At 44.7% G+C, this 23,274-nt stretch overlaps 1 protein-coding gene across 1 annotated transcript in view; it reads right to left on the bottom strand.

The window, feature by feature from the left end:
• LOC126285229 (uncharacterized) overlaps positions 1-23,274 on the bottom strand; it is a 488,025-nt gene that overhangs the window by 6,685 nt on the left and 458,066 nt on the right. Inside the window, exons 3-4 of the mRNA XM_049984528.1 lie at positions 14,188-14,380; positions 6,034-6,183 (exon numbers count right to left, since the gene is read on the bottom strand). Coding sequence (XP_049840485.1) covers positions 6,034-6,183; positions 14,188-14,380 — 343 coding nt within the window. The remainder of the gene's footprint in view (positions 1-6,033; positions 6,184-14,187; positions 14,381-23,274) is intronic.

Raw genomic sequence — 23,274 nt, 5'->3', positions numbered from 1 at the left:
CGTATTTCTACATTTCCAGAAAGCTTTTGACACCGTTCCTCAGAATCAACTTCTAATCAAGCTGCGGGCCTATCGGGTATCGTCTCAGTTGTGCGACTGGATTCGTGATTTCCTGTCAGGAAGGTCACAGTTCGTAGTAATAGACGGCAAATCATGGAGTAAAATTTAAGTGATATCAGGTGTTCCCCAGGGAAGCGTCCTGGGACCTCTGCTGTTCCTGATCTATATAAATGGCCTGGGTGACAATCTGAGCAGTGCTCTCAGGTTGTTCGCAGATGATGCTGTAATTTATCGTCTAGTAAGGTCATCCGAATACCATTATTAGTTGCAAAGCGATTTAGAAAGGATTGCTGAATGGTTTGGCAGGTGGCAGTTGACGCTAAATAACGTAAAGTGTGCGGTGATCCACACGAGTTCCAAAAGAAATCCGTTGGAATTCGATTACTCGATAAATAATAAAATTCTCAAGGCTGTCAATTCACCTAAGTACCTGGGTGTTAAAATTACGAACAACTTCAGTTGGAAAGACCGCATAGATAATATTGTGGGGAAGGCGAGCCAAAGGTTGCTTTCCATTGGCAGGACACTTAGAAGATGCAACAAGTCCACTAAAGAGACAGCTTACACTACACTTCATCCTCTGTTAGAATATTGCTGCGCGGTGTAGGATCCTTAGCAGGTGGGATTGACGAAGGACATCGAAAGGGTGCAAAAAAGGGCAGCTCGTTCTGTATTATCACATAATAGGGGAGAGAGTGTGGCAGATATGATAAGCGAGTTGGGATGGAAATCATTCAAGCAAAGACGTTTTTCGTCGCGGCGAGATCTATTTACGAAATTTCAGTCGCCGACTTTCTATTCCGAATGCGAAAATATTTTGTTGAGCCCAACCTACATAGGTAGGGATGATCATAAAAATAAAATAAGAGAAATCAGAGCTCGAACAGAAAGGTTTAGGTGTTCGTTTTTCCCACGCGCTGTTCGGGAGTGGAATGGTAGAGAGAGTATGAGTGTGGTTCAATGAACCCTCTGCCAAGCACTTAAATGTGAATTGCAGAGTAATCATGTAGATGTAGATGCAGATGCCTTTCATTTCGAGTATCGGTCCGGCACACAGTTTTAATCTGCCAGGAAGTTTCACCCTCTATTTGACATTTGTCACCTAATGGCATGGCCGCGGTGGTCTCGCGGGTCTAGTAGTCGAATGTTCGAGTATAATGTCTTTTCTGGAGACTAGAAATCTACTCTGTAGGAATCAGCATGGGTTTCGAAAAATACGATCGTGTGAAACCTAGCTTGCGCTATTCGTCCACGAGATTCAGAGGGCCATAGACACGGGTTCACAGGTAGATGCCGTGTTTCTTGACTTCCGCAAGGCGTTTGACACAGTTCCCCACAGTCGTTTAATGAACAAAGTAAGAGCTTACGGACTATCAGACCAATTGTGTGATTGGATTAAGGAGTTCCTAGATAACAGAACGCAGCATGTCATTCTCAATGGAGAGAAGTCTTCTGAAGTAAGAGTGATTTCAGGTGTGCCGCAGGGGAGTGTCATAGGACCGTCGCTATTCACAATGTACGTAAATGACCTGGTGGATGACATCGGAAGTTCACTGAGGCTTTTTGAAGATGATGCTGTGGTGTATCGAGAGATTACAACAATGGAAAATTGTACTGAAATGCAGGAGGGTCTGCAATGAAATGTCGCATGGTGCACGGAATGGCAATTGAATCTCAATGTAGACAAGTGTAATGTGCTGTGAATACATAGAAAGAAAGATCCCATATCATTTAGCTACAAAATAGCAGGTCAGCAACTGGAAGCAGTTAATTCCAGAAATTTTCTGGGAGTAGGTATTAGGAGTGATTTAAAATGGAATGATCATATAAAATTGATCGTCGGTAAGGCAGAGGCCAGACTGAGATTCATCGGAAGAATCCTAAGGAAATGCAATCCGAAAACAAAGGAAGTAGGTTACAGTACGCTTGTTGGCCCAGTGCTTGAATGCTGCTCAGCAGTGTGGGATCCGTACCAGATAGGGTTGAAAGAAGAGATAGAGAAAATCCAACGGAGAGCAGCGCGCTTCGTTACAGGATCATTGAGTAATCGCGAAAGCGTTTCGGAGATGATAGATAAACTCCAGTGGAAGACTCTGCAGGAGAGACGCTCAGTAGCTCGATACGGGCTTTTGTTAAAGTTTCGAGAACATACCTTCACCGAAGAGTCAAACAGTATATTTCTCCCTCCTACGCATATCTCGCGAAGAGACCATGAGGATAAAATCAGAGAGATTAGAGCCCACACAGAAGCATACCGACAATCCTTCTTTCCACGAACAATACGAGACTGGAATAGAAGGGCGAACCGATAGAGGTACTCAAGGTACCCTCCGTCACACACCGCCAGGTGGCTTGCGGAGTATGGATGTAGATGTAGATGTAGAATTAAGTCGGGTGATGCTGAGGGAATTACATTAAGCAATGACACACTTAAAGAAGTAAAGGAGTTTTGCTATTTGGGGAGAAAAGTAACTGATGATGGTCGAAGCAGAAAGGATATAAAATGTAGATTGGCAATGGATAAGAAAGCGTTTTTGAAGAAGAGAAATTTGTTAACCTCGAGTATAGATTTAAGTGTGAGGAAGTCGTTTCTGAAAGTATTTGTATGGAGTGTAGCCATGTATGGAAGTGAAACATGGACGATAAATAGTTTGGACAAGAAGAGAACAGAAGCTTTCGAAATGTAATGCTACAGAAGAATGCTGAAGATTAGATGGGTAGATCACATAACTAAAGTCGTATTGAATAGAACTGGGGAGAAGAGAAGTTTGTGGCACAACTTGACAAGAAAGGACCGGTTGGTAGGACCTGTTCTGAGGCATTAAGGGATCACAAATTTAGCATTAGAGGGCACGTGGAGGGTAAAAATCATAGAGGGAGACCAAGACATGAATAGACTAAGCAGATTCAGAAGTATGTAGGTTGCTGTAGGTACTGGAAGATGAAGAAGCTTGCACAGGATAGAGTAGCGTGGAGAGCTGCATCAAACGAGTCTCAGGACTGAACACAACAACAACAACAACAACAACACACAAGTGTCTTCTGTGGACGCTAATCACTTATTTCTTGACGGTGCCCTTTTAATAGAATAAAAAGGCAGGTTGTTTACACTTTTGTACGTAATCCAGCCCTGTTTTCGTGGATACCGGTGGCCCACGGTGACGTGTAGACCGGTCTGAAGGTTCCAAATGATTGGAAAAGAGCACATGTAGTGCCAGTCTTCAAGAAGGGTCGTCGAGCAGATGCGCAAAACTATATACCTATATCTCTGACGTCGATCTGTTGTAGAGTTTTAGAACATGTTTTTTGCTCGAGTATCATGTCGTTTTTGGAAACCCAGAATCTACTCCATAGGAATAAACATGGATTCCGGAAACAGCGATCGTGTGAGACCCAACTCGCATTATTTGTTCAGGAGACCCAGAAAATAGTAGATGCAGGCTCCCAGGTAGATGCTATTTTCCTTGACTTCCGGAAGGCGTTCGATACAGTTCCGCACTGTCGCCTGATGAAGAAAGAAAGAGCCTACGGAATATCAGACCAGCTGTGTGGCTGGACCGAAGAGTTTTTAGCAAACAGAACACAGCATGTTGTTATCAATGGAAAGACGTCTACAGACGTTGAAGTAACTTATGGGGTACCACAGGGGAGTGATATGGGACCATTGCTTTTCACAATATATATAAATGACCTAGTAGATAGTGTCGGAAGTTCCATGTGGCTTTTCGAGGATCATGCTGTAGTATAGAGAGAAGTTGCAGCATCAGAAAATTGTAGCGTTTAGGCACTTGGTGCAGGGAGTGGCAACTGACCGTTAACATACACTCCTGGAAATGGAAAAAAGAACACATTGACACAGGTGTGTCAGACCCACCATACTTGCTCCGGACACTGCGAGAGGGCTGTACAAGCAATGATCACACGCACGGCACAGCGGACACACCAGGAACCGCGGTTTGGCCGTCGAATGGCGCTAGCTTCGCAGCATTTGTGCACCGCCGCCGTCAGTGTCAGCCAGTTTGCCGTGGCATACGGAGCTCCATCGCAGTCTTTAACACTGGTAGCATGCCGCGACAGCGTGGACGTGAACCGTATGTGCAGTTGACGGACTTTGAGCGAGGGCGTATAGTGCGCATGCGGGAGGCCTGGTGGACGTACCGCCGAATTGCTCAACACGTGGGGCGTGAGGTCTCCACAGTACATAGATGTTGTCGCCAGTGGTCGGCGGAAGGTGCACGTGCCCGTCGACCTGGGACTGGACCGCAGCGACGCACGGATGCACGCCAAGACCGTAGGATCCTACGCAGTGCCGTAGGGGACCGCACCACCACTTCCCAGAAAATTAGGGACACTGTTGCTGCTGGGGTATCGGCGAGGACCATTCGCAACCGTCTCCATGAATCTGGGCTACGGTCCCGCACACCGTTAGGCCGTCTTCCGCTCACGCCCCAACATCGTGCAGCCCGCCTCCAGTGGTGTCGCGACAGGCCTGAATGGAGGGACGAATGGAGACGTGTCGTCTTCAGCGATGAGAGTCGCTTCTGCTTTGGTGGCAATGATGGTCGTATGCGTGTTTGGCGCCGTGCAGGTGAGCGCCACAATCAGGACTGCATACGACCGAGGCACACAGGGCCAACACCCGGCATCATGGTGTCGGGAGCGATCTCCTACACTGGCCGTACACCTCTTGTGATCGTCGAGGGGACACTGAATAGTGCACGGTACATCCAAACCGTCATCGAACCCATCGTTCTACCATTCCTAGACCGACAAGGGAACTTGCTGTTCCAACAGGACAATACACGTCCGCATGTATCCCGTGCCACGCAACGTGCTCTAGAAGGTGTAAGTCAACTACCCTGGCCAGCAAGATCTCCTGATCTGTCCGCCATTGAGCATGTTTGGGACTGGATGAAGCGTCGTCTCACGCGGTCTGCACGTCCAGCACGAACGCTGGTCCAACTGAGGCGACAGGTGGAAATGGCATGGCAAGCCGTTCCACAGGACTGCATCCAACATTTCTACGATCGTCTCCATGGGAGAATAGCAGCGTGCATTGCTGCGAAAGGTGGATATACACTGTACTAGTGCCGACATTGTGCATGCTCTGTTGCCTGTGTCTATGTGCCTGTGGTTCTGTCAGTGTGATCATGTGATGTATCTGATCCCAGGAATGTGTCAATAAAGTTTCCCCTTCCTGGGACAAAGAATTCACGGTGTTCTTATTTCAATTTCCAGGAGTGTAGACAAATGTAATGTATTGCGAATACATAGAAAGAAGGATCCTTTATTGTATGATTATATTAAAAGCGGAAGAAACACTGGTAGCAGTTACTTCTGTAAAATATCTGGGAGTATGCGTGCGGAACGATTTGATGTGGAATGATCATATAAAATTAATTGTTGGTAAGGTGGGTACCAGGTTGAGAATCATTGAGAGAATCCTTAGAAAACGTAGTCCATCAACAAAGGAGGTGGCTTACAAAACACTCGTACGACCTACACTTGAGTATTGCTCATCAGTGTGGGATCCGTACCAGATCGGGTTGACCGAGGAGATAGAGAAGATCCAAAGAAGAGCGGCGCGTTTCGTCACAAGGTTATTTGGTAAGCGTGATAGCGTTACGGAGATGTTTAGCAAACTCAAGTGGCAGACTCTGCAAGAGAGGCACTCTGTATCGTGGTGTAGCTTGCTGTCCAGGTTTCGAGAGGGTGCGTTTCTGGATGAGGTATCGAATATATTGCTTCCACCTACTTATAGATCCCGAGGAGATCACGAATGCAAAATTAGAGAGATTGGAGCGCGCACGGAGGCTTTCAGACAGTCGTTCTTCCCCTGAACCACACGCGACTGGAACAGGAAAGGGAGGTAATGACAGTGGCACGTAAAGTGCTCTCCGCCACACACCGTCGTGTGGCTTGCGGAGTATAAATGTAGATGTAGATGTACGTGGTAGGACGGCCGGTACTCACCCAGGTAGTAGTAGGGCTTCGCCGAGTGGAAGTTTCCGGGCGCTGGGCGCTTGTCCGCCGGCAGCTTGCGGTCGGTGAGCACGTTGACGGGCGGCGGCGGCGCCCCCTCCAGCGTCCGCGACAGCTGCTGGCTGCTCAGCAGCGCGGTCGCTGCAGCAGGGCAGACACACAGTGGTCACTGCAAAACGTCTGGCAGCAGTTGCACGACAGCTTCTCGTACGTCATTGTCTATAGCTCTTAAATAGTTTGGAAAAGCACATTTCTGCCATCAGTTGTACAATTTTATGTTTATTCTCTACCGGTTTCGATTGTTCCAATCACCTTCAAGAATAAAGAAAAATGTACTTCAGTGGGACTACCATATAGAGCCGTACCAATGTAGAACATATACAAGGTGTTACAAAATGGTCCGACCAAACTTTCAGGAAACATTCCTCACACACAAAGAAAAGATGTTATACGGACATGTGTCCGGAAAAGCTTAATTTCCATGTTAGATCTCATTTTAGTTTCATCAGTATGTACTGTACTTCCTCGATTCACCGCCTGTTCGCCCAATTGAAGGAGGGTAATGTTGACTTCGGTGCTTGTGTTGACATGCGACTCATTGCTCTACAGTACTAGCATCGAGCACAGCAGTACGTAGCATCAACAGGTTAGTGTTCATCACGAACGTGGTTTTGCAGTCAGTGCAATGTTTACAAATGCGGAGTTGGCAGATGCCCATTTGATGTATGGATTAGCACGGGGCAATAGCCGTGGCGTGGTACGTTTGTATCGAGACAGATTTCCAGAACGAATGTGTCCCGACAGGAAGACGTTCGAAGCAATTGATCGGCGTCTTGGGAAGCCTGTGAATCGCGACTAGGGAAGACCTAAAACGACGAGGACACCTGCAATGGACGAGGCAATTCTTCGTGCAGTTGACGGTAACCCTAATGTCAGCGTCAGAGAAGTTGCTGCTGTACAAGGTAACGTTGACCACGTCACTCTATGGGGAGTGCTACGGAAGAACCAGTTGTTTCCGTACCACGTACAGCGTGTGCAGGCACTATCAGCAGCTGATTGGCCTCCACGGGTACACTTCTGCGAATGGTTCATCCAACAATGTGTCAATCCTCATTTCAGTGCAAATGTTCTCTTTACGGATGAGGCTTCATTCCAATGTGATCAAATTGTAAATTTTCACAATCAACATGTATGGGCTGACAAGAATCCGCACCTAATTGTGCAATCACGTCATCAACACAGATTTTCGGTGAACGTTTGGGCAGACACTGTTGGTGATGTCTTGATTGGGCCCTATGTTCTTCCACCTACGCTCAATGGAGCACGTTATCGTGATTTCATACGGGATACTCTACCTGTGCTGCTAGAACATGTGCCTTTACGAGTACGACACACCATGTGATTCATGCACGATGGAGCTCGTGCACATTTCAGTCGAAGTGTTCGTACCCTTCTCAACAACAGATTCGGTAACCGATGGATTGGTAGAGGCGGACCAATTCCATGGCCTCCACGCTCTCCTGACCTCAACCCTCTTGACTTTCATTTATGGGCGCATTTGAAAGCTCTTGTCTACGCAACCCCGGTACCAAATGTAGAGACGGAGGGTGGATGAATGTATCCTTGCTAACGGAGGACATTTTGAACATTTCCTGTATCAAAGTGTTTGAAGTCACGCTGGTGCGTTCTGTTGCTGTGTGTTTCCATTCCTTGATTAATGTGATTTGAAGAGAAGTAATAAAATGAGTCTAACGTGAAAAGTAAACGTTTCCGGACACATGTCCACATAACATATTTTCTTTTTTTTATGCGTGAGGAATGTTTCCTGAAAGTTTGGTCGTACCTTTTTGTAACACCGCCGGCCGCGGTGGTCTCGCGGTTCTACGCACGCAGTCCGGAACCATTTGAACCATTTAATTATAACCAAGCGGCACCATACACGTTAGGAAGCTGGTAAAATAATGACATAAACAGTTAAGTTTAAATTTCATGTAATAATCATGTTACATGGATCACAAAACCGATATATGGAACAGCAGATAAATTCACAGCACATAAATGCACACAACCGTATTAGAATGTCACAGTTTCATATTATCGAATGGGTCTCAACGGGTCAAGTAAGTAGCCTTTAAGTTTCCATTTTCAACGTTTTTAAATTTCGTAATTACTAGTATTACATGTGATGACATAGTACTTTCGGAATGCATGAAAACGACCACATATCGAAATTGCAATCGCAGTAAATAATGTTTCAACAGCCTAAGGCGGAATGACTTCATTTTAAAATGTTACATGTGTATTATTAACAATCGCTAATCCATACACTTATAAACTGCTGCACTGAAATTTGTGGCGTATTTGCAAAGAAAGTGCTGTAGTCATTGGAATCATGCGAGTAATATCATGATTGTGTGTACTAGAGAGCTCCGATAGATTTGAGTGAAGACGGAGTGGAAGAATGATTGGCAAAATGTATGCGCAGATTACATCTGTACATATGTTAAGTAGTTTCATTTTGAATATTGTTACACTCCCAGTCATTTTGTAGCACAATTTTTTACAACAGACCAATTAAATTTTTAAAGGAAACATAAAAGTGTAGCAGGGCCAGAGCTTGTTGATCAAATATATATATTTTCGTTGAAAAATGACATACCTCGACTCCATATCATGCGCAAGTATTTATCGTTAGCTAGCACTGAGAACGTTTTATGCAACCATGAACGGCAACAGTGTCGTGTGGGTTGCTAGTCCTACAGGGGCACACAGTAGCCCCCAAAGGAAAATTCGGAGTACTATTAACTATAAAGATAGTCTTCATTCCACAACATTCACCAACTAATTCTACTTCGGTAGGACGTATTCAGAACAGAAAAACGTGAATTATTAAAACTAGACCACATCACAAATTAATGCGGGAATATTGCCTATTATGGTATGACGAAACGGAAGTAATTCCTTCATAAGCAAACCACAGGGAGAGGAGAGAAGAAGATAATAGAACGCTTCAGATATAGAGACTGAGAAAAAGACTTAGTTCAGCCAACGGCACTTCGGTCTGTTTTGAAGCCTTCGTCTATCTCCGCCTACCTTGTACTAGTCTTTGTATCTCTTCATGTCTACTTCATCTTGATCATTGGTAATTTTCTTTACATCCAACAGTCGTTCTAAGTATTAGTCTTTAATACTCAAAATTATCTATTTCCAGTTATGGTTAAAGATATCCAACTAAAGTGACCCTGCTTTCGATGAGGATTTCACCTTGACGTTTTCCCTGGCCTATTATTTTATTAAGTCTTCATTTGCAACTCATATGCGTACTTACTTGTAGCGTACCTCAAGAGCATTATCTCATCTACTGATATACATGCTGCACGTCAATATAAAGCAGTACTCAACGAACGGAAAATGTATTAGCGCAAGACAAAGAAAAACCATGTGGTTTAAACCGAAAAGAGTCTCTTATATTTTGACTTAGTGACCTTTGGGTCAATGCACGCTGTCCAAATTGAACACATTTATTTTGAAAGGATTGTAAAACTTCCATCTAGAGCTATAATAATTTCATCATTACGAAACAAAATGTTTTCTAGTGAATGATTTCTCTAGAATGTGAACTCTTAGAAGGTGCAGAGGGAGAGAAATATGTGAAGAGATCCAGTCCTGTTCTTTTATAATATTAGCGATAAACCGCTGGACACAACAGCAGTCTTAAAACACATAGAAGATGGACCTGAAGTGAAATGACCAATCAGATTCTACGGAAAGCAGCTAAAACATGCCAAATACTGCGATAGAATTGGATAAACTTGAAGAATTGTAATTCACCCACGAAAGAAACAACTTGCAAAACAACTGGCAGATTCTTCATGGATATCAGAAAGATACAATCGCCATCACCGATTGTTCTTCTGCAGAGGGAAGCAAAAAGGTGCTTAAAACATCTATATATGCCTGTGCTGTGATAGTGCCACGCAAAACAACAAGGGGTGCAAGTCCCCTCCACGAAAAACACGAGCACACCATAACACCACCGCCTCCGAATTTTTCTGTTGGCACTACACACGCTGGCAGATGACGTTCACTGGGTATTCGCCATACCCACACCCTGCCATCGGATCGTCACATTGTGTACCGTGATTCGTCAATCCACAAAACGTTTTTCCACTGTTCACTCATCCAATGTTTACGCTCCTTACACCAAGCGAGGCGTCGTTTGGCATTTACCGGCTTCATGTGTGGCTTATGAGCAAACGCTCGACCATGAAATCCAAATTTTCTCACCTCCAGCCTGTCATAGTACTTGCAGTGGATCATGATGCAGTTTGGAATTCCTGTGTCATGGTCTGGACAGATGTCTGCCTATTATACATTACAACCCTCTTCAACTGTCGGCGCTCTTTGTCAGTCAACAGACGAGGTCGACCTGTACACTTTTTTGTTGTAAGTGTCCCTCCAGGTTTCCACTTCATTATCACTTCGGAAACTGTGGACCTAGGGATGTTATGGAGGGTGGAAATCCGTGTACACACAGATGTCACAGGTGACACCCAATCACCTGACTACGTTCGAAGTCCGTGAGTTTCGCAGAGCAAAACCAATCTGCTCTCTCACGATGTGTAATGACTACCGAGATCGGTGATATCTAGTAAATGGCAGCAGGTGGCAGCACAATGCACTTAATATGAAAATTTATGTCTTTGGGGGTGTCCGGATACTTTTGATCACATAGTGTAACATTTAGCAGAGCTTTATCTCAGCTGTACTGCTATTCTACCAGACGTTAGTAGCTGCTTCACCTAAAATGCTGTTCTTCCCATAGATATTCTTCTCCTTATTTCTTCTGTACAACTTCCGTTCCATCTCATTAAACGTCCCAGATACAGAATTTTTTTTTACTTTTTCTGTTTTTCCCCCTCTAGGATATATTAACTGCAGCTTAATTCTTGCTTACTGTCATCACTTTTGTCTTTCTTCTATTCATCTTCACTCCTTACTCCTTACCCATTCTTGCAATACTCTCTTACATCATCTGCAGATCCCCTTCTGATTCCGTCAGTATTGCTTGATCATCGGCATGTTTTATAGTCTTTGTCCTTTCTCCTCTAATTGCAATGCCTCTTGCATTCCCTATAACCTACCTATCTCCCTATATGTTGAATAACTTGCCCACTTGAGATGCTCATCTCTCGCGCCTCCTCTTTCCGTACTCAATCCACGATTCCCGGTTAGGGCAGCGTTCCAACAGCAGTCGCTTGTTCGCGGTGTTAACTGCAGCCTTCGCTTGGGAAGATATTTTTGTAGTCCAGCTGCTGCTAGTAGTGATGACACAGAGTGTTGCAGGGAATCTGTTACTTGTTTTCGGATGCCAGGCGCAAATGTGAAACATGTGTCTGATGCACAATAAGGCGATCCACCCTTGTGGTGGTCAGGCGTAGTCAAGCGGAACTTTGGCGATAATTATGCCTGTCGTCATGTTCCCATGCAGCGTAACATCGCGACATTGTCACCTCCGAAAGCCCCACAAACTTGTATACTGGACGGTTCGACCAGACGGATCTCGGCAATGAGGCCGCTTTCATAAGCCGTCAGAGACTGATAACGCTGTCTCACACGAGGGCGAGGTATCTCCGTGTCCCCTTCACAGTGGTCACTCAACACATGACGCTTAGCAGGCCCCTTACATACTCTGCCAAGTCTTGGAACAAAACTAAACAAGAACAATACTAATGCACTCTGGTGGCCGGTGCACCTGTCAAAGAGTGTTGCATCAGCAATCTTTTACAAAACAGTCGGCGATGCGTATGTGAACGAAATTTTGTCGATCCGACCATGTCTTCTGGGTGCTTTAATTTTTTTGCTAGGCAGTGTATTTCTCATATTTGGAGCATCGGTGTTTAGCACTTGAAATCGGTTTAAATGCAAAAAATTGGACGGGTGTGAGCAGGACTCGTGTACTGAAGGGTCCGTACAAACTTAATTATGTACATAGACAGTCCAGACATTCTGTGAATCGAGGATTTCAACAATTTTCGCCTGTTATCGACATTGATATTGGAAAGATATATACGTCCCAGAGATTCAAAGAATTTAGAGAAAGTTTTGATTTCAATCTGATTGTCTTTTGATTGCACTGACTTAGAAGCTAATGTTTTCTTATAACGCCAAGGGTCTATATACCTTAGCACGTGACATAAATTTGAACTTGATGCGTCTACCCATACCTGAGAAAAAGGGATCTTAACAGACGGACAGACAGTCTGATACCAAACGACAAAACTATTTTTTTCGTGTGACGTAATTATAGATTCACCATTTTGGGATTTATTCCTTTGGATGCAAAGTGAGACCTTGCTTCTTGGCACATATCACGATTCTAGGTGAACGGGAAGTACCGTGTAGGTTCCGATGAGTGAGTTTGCGAGTATTAGAAAGTGTGACGTAAATGATCGCGTCTTCCAACTGCACTGACTTGGAATCTTCAGTTTGTTACACTACTGGCCATTAAAATTGCTACAGCACGAAGATGACGTGCTATAGACGGGAAATGTAAGCAAACAGAAAGAAGATGCTGTGATATGAAAATGATTATCTTTCCTGAGCATTCACACAAGGTAGGCGCCAGTGGGGACACCTACGACGTGCTGACATGAGGAACGTTTCCAACGGAATTGTCTTGCACAAACAGCAGGTGACCGGTGTTGCCTGGTGAATCGTTGTTGTGATGCCTCGAGTAAGGACGAGAAATGCGTACCATCACTTTGATAAAGGTCGGATTGTAGCCTATCGCGATTGCGGTTTATCGTATCGTGACATTGCTGCTCGCGTTGGTCGAGATCCAATGACTGTTAGCACAATATGGAATCGGTGGGTTCAGGAGGGTAATACGGAACGCCGTGCTGGATCCCAATGGCCTCGTATACGAGCAGTCGACATGACAGGCATCTTATCTGCATGGCTGTAACGGATCGTGCACCCACGTCTCGATCTCTGAGTCAACAGATGGGAACGTTTGCAAGACAACAACCATCTGCACGAACAGTTCAACGACATTTGCAGCAGCATGGACTATCAGCTGGGAGACCGTGGCTGCGGTTACCCTTGACGCTGCATCACAGGCAGGAAGGCCTGCGATGGTGTACTCAACGACGAACCTGGGTGCACGAAAGGCAAAACGTCATTTTTTTCGGATGAATCCAGGTTGTGTTTACAGCATCATGATGGTTGCATCCGTGTTTGGCGACATCGCTGTGAACGCACATTGGAAGCGTGTATTCGTCATCGCCATAGTGGCGTATCACCCGGCGTGATGGTATGGGGTGCCATTGGTTACACGTCTCGGTCACCTCTTGTTCGCAGTGACGGCACTTTCAGATGTGTTACGACCCGTGGCTCTACCCTTGATTCGATCTCTGCGAAACCCTACATTTCAGCAGGATAATGCAAGACCGCATGTTGTATGTCGTGTACGGGCCTTTTTGGATACAGAAAATGTTGGACTGCTGCCCTGGCCAGCACATTCTCCAGGTCTCTCACTAACTGAAAACGTCTGGTCAATAGTGGCCGAGCAACTGGCTCGTCACAATACGCCAGTCACTATTCTTGATGAACTGTGGTATCGTGTTGAAGCTGCAGGGGCAGCTGTACCTGTACACGCCATCCAACCTCTGTTTGACTGAATCCCCAGGCGTATCAAGGTCGTTACTACGGCCAGAGGTGGTTGTTCTGGGTCCTGATTTCTCAGAATCTATGCACCCAAAGTGGATGAAAATGTAATCACTTGTCAGTTCTAGTACAATATATTTGTCCAATGAATACCCATTTATCATCTGCATTTCTTTTTAGTGTAGCAATTTTAATTGCCAGTACTGTAGGTCTCCAAGGGACCGTAGTCCTTAATATGTGACATAAATTTCAACTTGGTACGTCTTCGCGTTCCTAAGAAAAATTGGTTGGGGCCCGTGGGACAGACAGACAGACAATAAACATTTTTACCGGCTGAGGTACGGAACCCTAAAAAAATAACGCGAATATTTTTATTAATTCTAACAGAAGTTAACAGCCTCAATCGAATCGTTATTTCAATATTGGACACGTTCCGTGGGAGGGGCGCCAGCGTGTGAGGTCTGCCGTGGTACTTACGTGGCGGGTGGGAGCGGACGACGGCGTGGAAGCCGTTGTCGCCGTCCACCTCGTAGTCGACGGTGCGTACTTTGCCGTCGGGCCCCAGCAGGCTGTAGGCGCCCTTCACGTACTCGCCGACGCGGGACTCCCACCGGTCCGACACCACGCCCGACTCCGCGTCGTCCACCGCGTACCTGAAGTCGTACCGCACCTGCCGGCAGAAACGTCGCTCCAGTGACCGCCGCCCCAGCCGGCATGCGGGGGATGAGGTTACACAGGCACAGACAGACAGCTAAGTACACAAACTTTTAGCTCCATACCTCCATAGTGACGAGATGACACCCTACATCATGTAAAAATAAATGCCCTGACGGAAAAATCACAACACCAAAAAATAATTAATGTAGATTAATTATATTTCGAGAATACATCTGTCTAGGTAACATACTCAAGTAATTGACACTGCAAGATCACAAGTTATTGTAAGGTAGGCCTTAGAAACTGTGAAATCTAGCACATTAATAAACGGAGTAACAGGCAGAATGTTGAATGCAAGCATGCAAACGTGCAGGCATTTTGTCAGTTTGTCCGATGCAGTTCCGTGCCTGTTGCACTTGGTAGGTCAATTTACGGACGATTAATGCCGTTTGTGGATGACCCTTAAGTTGTTTTCAAATGATGTCCCATTGTGTTCTATTGGAGACAGATCTGATGATCTAGCAGGCCAAGAAAACACGTCGACACACTGTAGAGCATGTTGGGTTACAACAGCGGTATGTGGTCGAGCGCTATCCTGCTGGAAAACACCACCTGGTATCCTGTTCATGAAGGGGAGTACAACAGATCGAATCACCAGACTGGCGTACAAATTTGCAGTGAGGGTGCATGGGGTAGCCACGAGAGTACTCCTGCTGTAACTCATTTCTTCGAATGTCTTCCTTTTAGCATTTGCGGCTGCTTCCCTGCACGTGTCACGAGGTGGAATGCCTGGCATGTAAGTACAGTTTATCAACAGGAGCTGGATTTACGTTTCCAGTAATTAGCCTTGCAGTGAACAAGCAGTTATTGCAATAAAACATTTGACCTTAGCACCACGAAGGAATAATTCGAATGTGTCCGTAATCACAACATGTTATGTACATGTAGACACAAATAAAATTTCAGTCATTGCATAATTCACTCAAGAGAAAGAGCTTCACTAGTGAGTAAGTCAGTAGTATATTGGCTCACACTTGGCCCTTGTGGAAGCAGTTATTCGGCTTGGCAATGGTTGACAGAGTTGTTGAACGTCCTCCTGAGGGATATCGTGACAAATTAAGTGCAACTTGCGCCTTGAATCATTAAACTCCCGAGCTGGTTGGAGGGCGTAATGTTACAAACGTTAACTGGGGAGAGACCCGGAGACATTTCTGGTCAAGATAAAGTTTGGCAAGCACGAAAACAGGCATTAGAAACTCTCGCCGCCTGCATGGCATGTCATGGAGGACAATGAGAAAGGGGCGTAGAATATCGCAGAGTACCAGTGTGCTGTAAGGATGACAGCCGCAGGGGTCCTGCTACAGAAAGAAATGGAACTCCAGACCATCACTCCCAGTTGTCGGATCGTAAGTTGGGTGACAGGTTGGCACCCTACCGCTGCTTAAGGCGTCGCCAGACACGTCTTTGCTGCTCATCGGAGCACAGTCCGAAGCCCAACTCGTCACTGAAGACAATTCTACCTCAGGCAGAGAGGTTGCAGGCCAAGAAAATACTACTCCAGTCAATGAGATCCCAGGCCGACGAGTGTTTCTCATCCAAGTTTTCTGAAATTGTAATAATTAATTTGTTTGTACATGTGTATTACGTTTACCGTTTTCCGTCCCATTCTGATTAAAACGTATTTTACGATAATTAAATACTTTATTATATTAAAATATTTTATTGCCACTGTTTTTAAAATCGTATACATCTGTGTGACGTTAAAAGTGGTGGCAAAGGGAAGTTATATTTGGAGGGAAAGGGGTGGAAGAAATAAACTGTGATACCCCTCCCTATCCCAGGACCGAACGTTGGATTCGCACCTGAGTGTAAGACTACAGATATCCACTGAATGCATTTCCGTTTGCGATGTTAGATCGAAAACTGGCTGAGACGAATTTGCATTTATTGACAGCAGCAGGGTAAGTCGGGTTTGAAACGGAATGTCACTGATAACAAGTGAAATTCGTCTCCAGCGCCAGTCCATTACAGTTTTCTTGCGGCTTGTTACGAGATCGCAAGTGGTAATCCATTCCTTGCAGACACGTTGAACAGTTTGCTTCGATATATCATCAAGTCGAGTAAGTTCTTCCACGGTATGCCCATGGGCACACCCGAAGATGATAGCACCTTTGAGATTATTATGCCGAAGCCAAGGTAGCTCCTGAGGGCCGGCAACCCATATTACACCACAGGGGATGGGGTTGTCTATGTCCAAGGCGTACCAAAAGCACCATGGTAAACACCGGCTATTTACATACAAGACAATGGAAACAGACATTACGAGCACTACTTCCTGCAGGGGGAGCTCGAGCCACGGCCTGCAGGAAGTATCACTGCGCCAAGACCTGACGGGCTGGAGACAGCTATTTAAAGTCTAGAACCAGCCCCGAAGTTCAGTACACTCCGGATGCCGACCTCGTGGATTTCGACGCTGAAGATTACGTCTTCGTCTCTGTATTGGACTTTTACTAGTGTGTGTGGGTTACCAAGAACCTTTGTGGAAATGTAGAAGTGAACTTCTGTTTGCATGAATTAGGAGACTTTTACTGGCATCGTTATTGTTGCCTTTATTTTGTTGTTCAGTCATCAAACTTGTAAACGTACATAAATAAAAGTTGTGTTGTGAAAAACTGCGAGTTGTCAGTCACTACAGAGACATTTCGTCACGTCTCCATGTCAGTTCATCTTAAGAGCGTTGATTCCGTATAACCGACTTCCACATTCACACCACTTCTCTGCTACGACTCACATCAGCGGTAGAGGATCGCGCTACCAATGACAGGAGTCCTACAACGTCTACACCGCTCCAAAGCCGCTAATATCTGGACTGATGAGGTTACTAACGAGTGTAGAATTTTGACATTAAACGTTCGCGTACTCTGCACACTGTCTCTCGTGCTTTAGCCTCTGATATTGTCACGACTAGGTGGCGATCTACAGAAAAATACCGTTGTCATTTTTTGTTATAAAAAGCAGTTCAGATCGTAATAAGTTTTAAGGCACTTCTCATGAGCCTTGTGACAAATACCAATCGGTTCTACTCAGCGGATCTCTAAACCAGACCGTGAAGTAATCCAGAGCCCTGGTCTAAGGACGGTTTTACAGACTTAAGCTGGTAACCGGAATTGAAAATCAAAGTTTTTCGCTATATGGGCTGCTTTTTATTTGGTGCATACGTTCACAGCGTTTTTGTTTTGAATGTTGGTATTCTGGTTTCTATGATCTTATTTACTACTTTTTGTTTGCAGTTCACTGTTGTTATTTGACTTTACATATTGTTATTTTATCATTTGGAGATAGTGAATAGAGCTGTGGACGCTACAAAATGGAGTGCCAAGTGGATAAATTGGTACAGTGCCTGCATATTCTTCTATTTTAGATCAGTAGAGGGGTGACAGCAAAGAATAACGATCAGGAGGCTTGCGTGAATCGATGCTACTCCACGGTAACGCTCGCCAGCATTCCGCTGGAATGACAAAAAAAAACTGTACAGGCGTTGGGTTGGGAAGTCATTCCCCTTCCACCTTATTCACCTGACCTTGCACCCTCAGATTTCCAACTTTACCGCTCTCTACCGAACAGCCTTCAAGGAACTTCCATTCCGGATGAAAATGCGCTCCGAATATGGCTCGCCGAGTTCTCCCCCTAAAAACCACGTGATTTCTACAGTCGCGAAATCGAAGAGTTACACCAGCGTCCGCAGACTGTTGTTAAGTAGTGAAGGAGAATATATTACTGGTGACTAAAGTCTCTGTTATGTGTACCTGTTGTGATTATGGAAAAACTCCTACGAACTTATGCACCATTCTAATATTAAGTGCGATCGCTGATGTTCCATGAAGATTTAAAAATGACATGTTACAAAATTTTGATTTTATATCTAATTCTTCTAGCAGTACGCCTGTATATCTTCGTGCATGTCTCATGCAACCTTTCCTTTACAAAATAAAAAAAAAATTGAGGAAAGGTGCCGGCCTACAGCACAGGGCGACAGCGCGGCCCCTGACCTGCCTCGCCTCAACGATCCACTCCGACCTCGGCCACCTGGTCTGTCGCGACTCTTCTGACAAGGCGCGCATCCATCATGACGTCACGCCTCTGACAGCGCGCCACCATCTTAACTGCCATCCGTTACATTGCTGGGCATCGGTCACGGCGCAGAGGAAAGTTGGAGGGGGGGGGGGGGGCGAGAGAGCAACGTATCGGCCCCAGCCATCGTTTCCCCTCGGCCTTTCGCAAATAGAGTCCGTTGTGTAACAAAAGCTTCATTAAATCTGAAACCGAAGCCGTTCTCCCGGAGCGCTAAAAGAGTATCGTAACAGTCGACTGTGCCTGTCACCTGAAGGGTCGAGACGTTCTGCTCGGATGATCATTGCTCGGCAATTCCTTTCGCCCGAATTCCTCCCTTGGACTTCGGATCAGGTCATTGCACCAGTGTCGTGAAAGTATTACCGATGGGATTGGGCAGCTTACTGCAACGTTCACCGAGCCATTAATCTTCCACAGTCCCCAACACTTTTTCTCTCAGCGTCTTATTTTTTCCTTCTGCTCTTTGAAGTTGACTCCACAGTGTAAAGTAGCCGACCGAGGTGGCCGAGCGGTTCTAGGCGCTACAGTATGGAACCGAGCGACCGCTACGGTCGCAGGTCAGACTCCTGCCTCGGGCAAGGATGTGTGTGATGTCCGTAGGTTAGTTAGGTTTAAGTAGTTCTAAATTCTAGGGCACTGATGACCTCAGAAGTTAAGTCCCATAGTGCTCAGAGCCATTTGAACCATTTTGTGTGTAAAGTGAAATAAACAGAAATGCATCAGTAACTGAGCGCTAGATCTGGAATCGTTCTGCCGGCCGCTGTGGCCGCGCGGTTCTAGGCGCTTCAGTCCGGAACCGCTCTGCTGCTACGGTCGCAGGTTCGAATCCTGCCTCGGGGATGGATGTGTGTTATGTCCTTAGGTTAGTTAGGTTTAAGTAGTTCTAGGTCGAGGAGACTGATGATCTCAGATGATAAGTCCCATAGTGCTTAGAGCCATTTTAACCATTTTTTTGACTCGTTCTCCTTCCAGTTAAAGCGCATCGAAACATTCGTCTCTCTACATACGTGCCTAGCAGCGACATTAAGTGTGCGACCTACAAGATATTAGAAACTTTCTGGAGAGGTACTGATCCTCAGAAGTCTCAGTCCCACCAACAGCTGTTCTTGTCCAGTTGGTACTGCGGCCATCGAGTGAACTCGTGGATCGACAGCACCACATGAATGTAATATTTGGTGAAGATCACGTGACAGTGTAGTCGTGAAATCAGTTGAGCGTTCGACAAGCCAGTTGTGTACACCGAAAGAAGATGACTTGTCACATTCTTCTGTTGCAACTTGCCAACTTCATCAGTGTACTGTAACGCCAGAATAAGTTGTTCTCGACGGCTAGTCCATCATGGACAAAGATATTGTCAGGAGTGCCCTAGGAAAGCGTGACAGTCCCCCTACCATTTTCTATACCCATAAATGATCTGTCTGACAGGGTGGGCAACAATCAGTGGCTTTTTTGTGACGATACTATAGCGTAATGGAATTTGTCATCGTTGAATAACTGTAGGAGGATACAAGATGACTTCGATAAAATTTCCAGTTGGTTTGTTGAACAGCAGCTGCCTCTAAATGCAGAAACTTAATGCAGATGAGTAGGAGAAACAATGCCATAATATTCGAAAACAGCTTTAATATAGGTTCCGTCTTGACAGATACGTCGATTAAATATTTAGGTGTGAGGTTGCAAAGCGATATGAAATGGAACGAGCGTGTAAGGATAGTAGTACGGAAGACGAATGGTGGACTCAGGCTTTACCGGGAGAATAGAAGGAAAGTGTGGTCCATCTGTAAAGAAGACCACATAGAGGACACCAATACGACTCATTACTCAGTCCTGTGTTTGGCAACTGCACCACGTCAGATTATAGGACGACAACGAAGCAATTCAGAAGGGGACTGCTAGATTTGTTACCGCTAGGTTAGAACACCACAAAAGTGTTGCGGAGATGCTCCGGGAACACAAACGGGTATCCCTGGAGGGAAGGAAACATTCTGTTCTAAGAACGCTTTAAGAAAATTTTGAGAGCCAGCACTTGAATTATACTGCAGAAAGCTTCTCCTGCAGTAGAATGCAGGAGTGGGTTTAATAATGAATCAAAAATTAGGTGTACAGGTAAAAAAGAAATTATTCAGGTAGTGAAGGGAGACGAAAATTTAATAGTCATGGATGACTGGAATTCGACAGTAGGAAAAGGGAGGGAAGGAAACATAGTAAGTGAATATGGATTGGGGCTAAGAAATGAAAGAGGAAGCCGTCTGGTAGAATTTTGCGCGGAGCACAACTTAATCAAAGCTAATACTTGGTTTAAGAATCATAAAAGAAGTATGTATACACGGAAGAACCTTGGAGATACTAAAAGGTATCAGATAGATTATATAATGGTAAGACAGAGATTTAGGAACCAGGTTTTAAATTGTAAGACATTTCCAGGAGCAGATGTGGACTCTGACCACAATCTATTGGTTATGAACTGTAGATTAAAACGGAAGAAACTGCAAAAAGGTGGGAATTTAAGGAGATGCGACCTGGATAAACTGAAAGAACCAGAGATTGTACAGAGTTTCAGGGAGAGCATAAGGGAACAATTGACAGGAATAGGGGAAAGAAATACAGCAGAAGAAGAATGGGTAGCTTTGAGGGATGAAATAGTAAAGGCAGCAGAGGAGAAAATAGGTGAAAAGACGATGGCTAGTAGAAACCCTTGGGTAACAGAAGAAATATTAAATTTAATTGATGAAAGGAGAAAACATAAAAATGCAGTAAATGAAGCAGGCATAAAGGAATAGAGACCTCTCAAAAGTGATATCGACAGGAAGTGCAAAATGGCTAAGCAGGGATGGCTAGAGGACAAATGTGAGGGTGTAGAGGCTTATCTCACTAGGGGTAAGATAGATACTGCCTACAGGAAAATTAAAGAGACCTTTGGAGAAAAGAGAACCACTTGTATGAATCTCAAAGGCTCAGATGGAAATCCAGTTCTAAGCAAAGGAGGGAAAGCAGAATGGTAGAAGGAGTATATAGAGAGCCTATAAAAGGGCGATTAACTTGAGGACAATATTATGGAAATGGAAGAGGATGTAGATGAAGATGAAATGGGAGATATGATATTGCGTGAAGAGTTTGACAGAGCACTGAAAGACGTGAGTCGAAACAAGGCCCCCGGAGTAGACAACATTCCATTAGAACTACTGACAACCTTGGGAGAGCTAGTCCTGACAAAACTCTACCATCTGGTGAGCAAGATGTATGAGACTCGCGAAATACCCTCAGACCTCAAGAAGAATATAATAATCCCAATCCCAAAGAAAGCAGGTGTTGACAGATGTGAAAATTACCGAACTATCAGTTTAATAAGTCACAGCTGCAAAACACTAGCGCGAATTATTTACAGACGAATGGAAACACTGGTAGAAGCCGACCTCGGCGAAGATCAATTCGGATTCCGCAGAAATGTTGGAACACGTGAGGCAATACTGACCCTACGACTTATCTTAGAAGGAAGATTAAGGAAAGGCAAAGCTACGTTTCTAGCATTTGTAGATATAGAGAAAGCTTTTGACAATGTTGATTGGAATACTCTCTTTGAAATTCTGAAGGTGGCAGGGGTTAAAATACAGAGAGCGAAAGGCTATTTACAATTTGTACAGAAACCATATGGCAGTTATAAGAGTCGAGGGATATGACAGGGAAGCTGTGGTTAGGAATAGAGTGAGACAGGTTTGTAGCCTCTCCCCGATGTTATTCAATATGTATATTGAGCAAGCAATACAGGAAACAAAAGAAAAGTTCGAAGTAGGTATTAAAATCGATGGAGATGAAATAAAAACTTTGAGGTTCGCCGATGACAATGTTATTCTGTCAGAGACAGCAAAGGACTTGGAAGAGCAGTTGAACGGAATTGCAGTGTCTTGAAAGGAGGATATAAGATGAACATTAACAAAAGCAAAACGAAGATAATGGAAAGTAGTCGAATTAAGTCGGGTGACGCTGATGGAATTAGATTAGGAAATGAGGCCCTTAAAGTAGTAAAGGAGTTTTGCTATTTGGGGAGCAAAATAACTGATGACGGTCGAAGTAGAGAGGATATAAAATGTAGACTGGCAATGGAAAGGAAAGCGTTTCTTAAGAAGTGAAATTTGTTAAGATCGAGTATTGATTTAAGTGTCAGGAAGTCGTTTCTCAAAGTATTTGTATGGAGTGTAGCCATGTATGGAAGTGAAAGGTGGACGATAAATAGCTTAGAGAAGAAGAGAATAGAAGCTTTCGAAATGTGGTGTTACAGAAGAATGCTGAAGACTAGATGGGTTGATCACATAACTAATGAGGAGGTATTGAGTAGAACTGGGGAGAAGAGGAGCTTGTGGCGCAACTTGACTAGAAGAAGCGATCGGTTGGTAGGATATGTTCTGAGACATCGAGGGATCACCAAGTTAGTATTGGAGGGCAGCATGGAGGGTAAAAATCGTAGAGGGAGACCAAGAGATGAATACACTAAACAGATTCAGAAGAATGTAGGTTGCAATAAGTACTGGGAGATGAAGAAGATTGCACAGGTTAGAGTAGCAAGGAGAGTTTCATCAAACCAGTCTCAGGACTGAAGACTACAATAACAACAAGGAATAACAGATGTATTAATAATGAAAGAGGCTGGAAACAAAACATTACATCATTTTTCAGTTATTTGACACATGCCTGTAGATGCAATAAACCGTTGAACAATCCACTGTAGCAGTGCCAAACTTTAAAAGAAAAAAACTACAATACAGTGGAACAGAGAAAAAG

This window comes from Schistocerca gregaria, chromosome 8 (genome assembly GCF_023897955.1).
Source record: "Schistocerca gregaria isolate iqSchGreg1 chromosome 8, iqSchGreg1.2, whole genome shotgun sequence".
In the NCBI taxonomy this organism is placed as follows: domain Eukaryota; kingdom Metazoa; phylum Arthropoda; class Insecta; order Orthoptera; family Acrididae; genus Schistocerca; species Schistocerca gregaria.
Note: the sequence above shows the minus strand (reverse complement) of the source record. Positions and strands in the feature narration are given on the sequence as shown.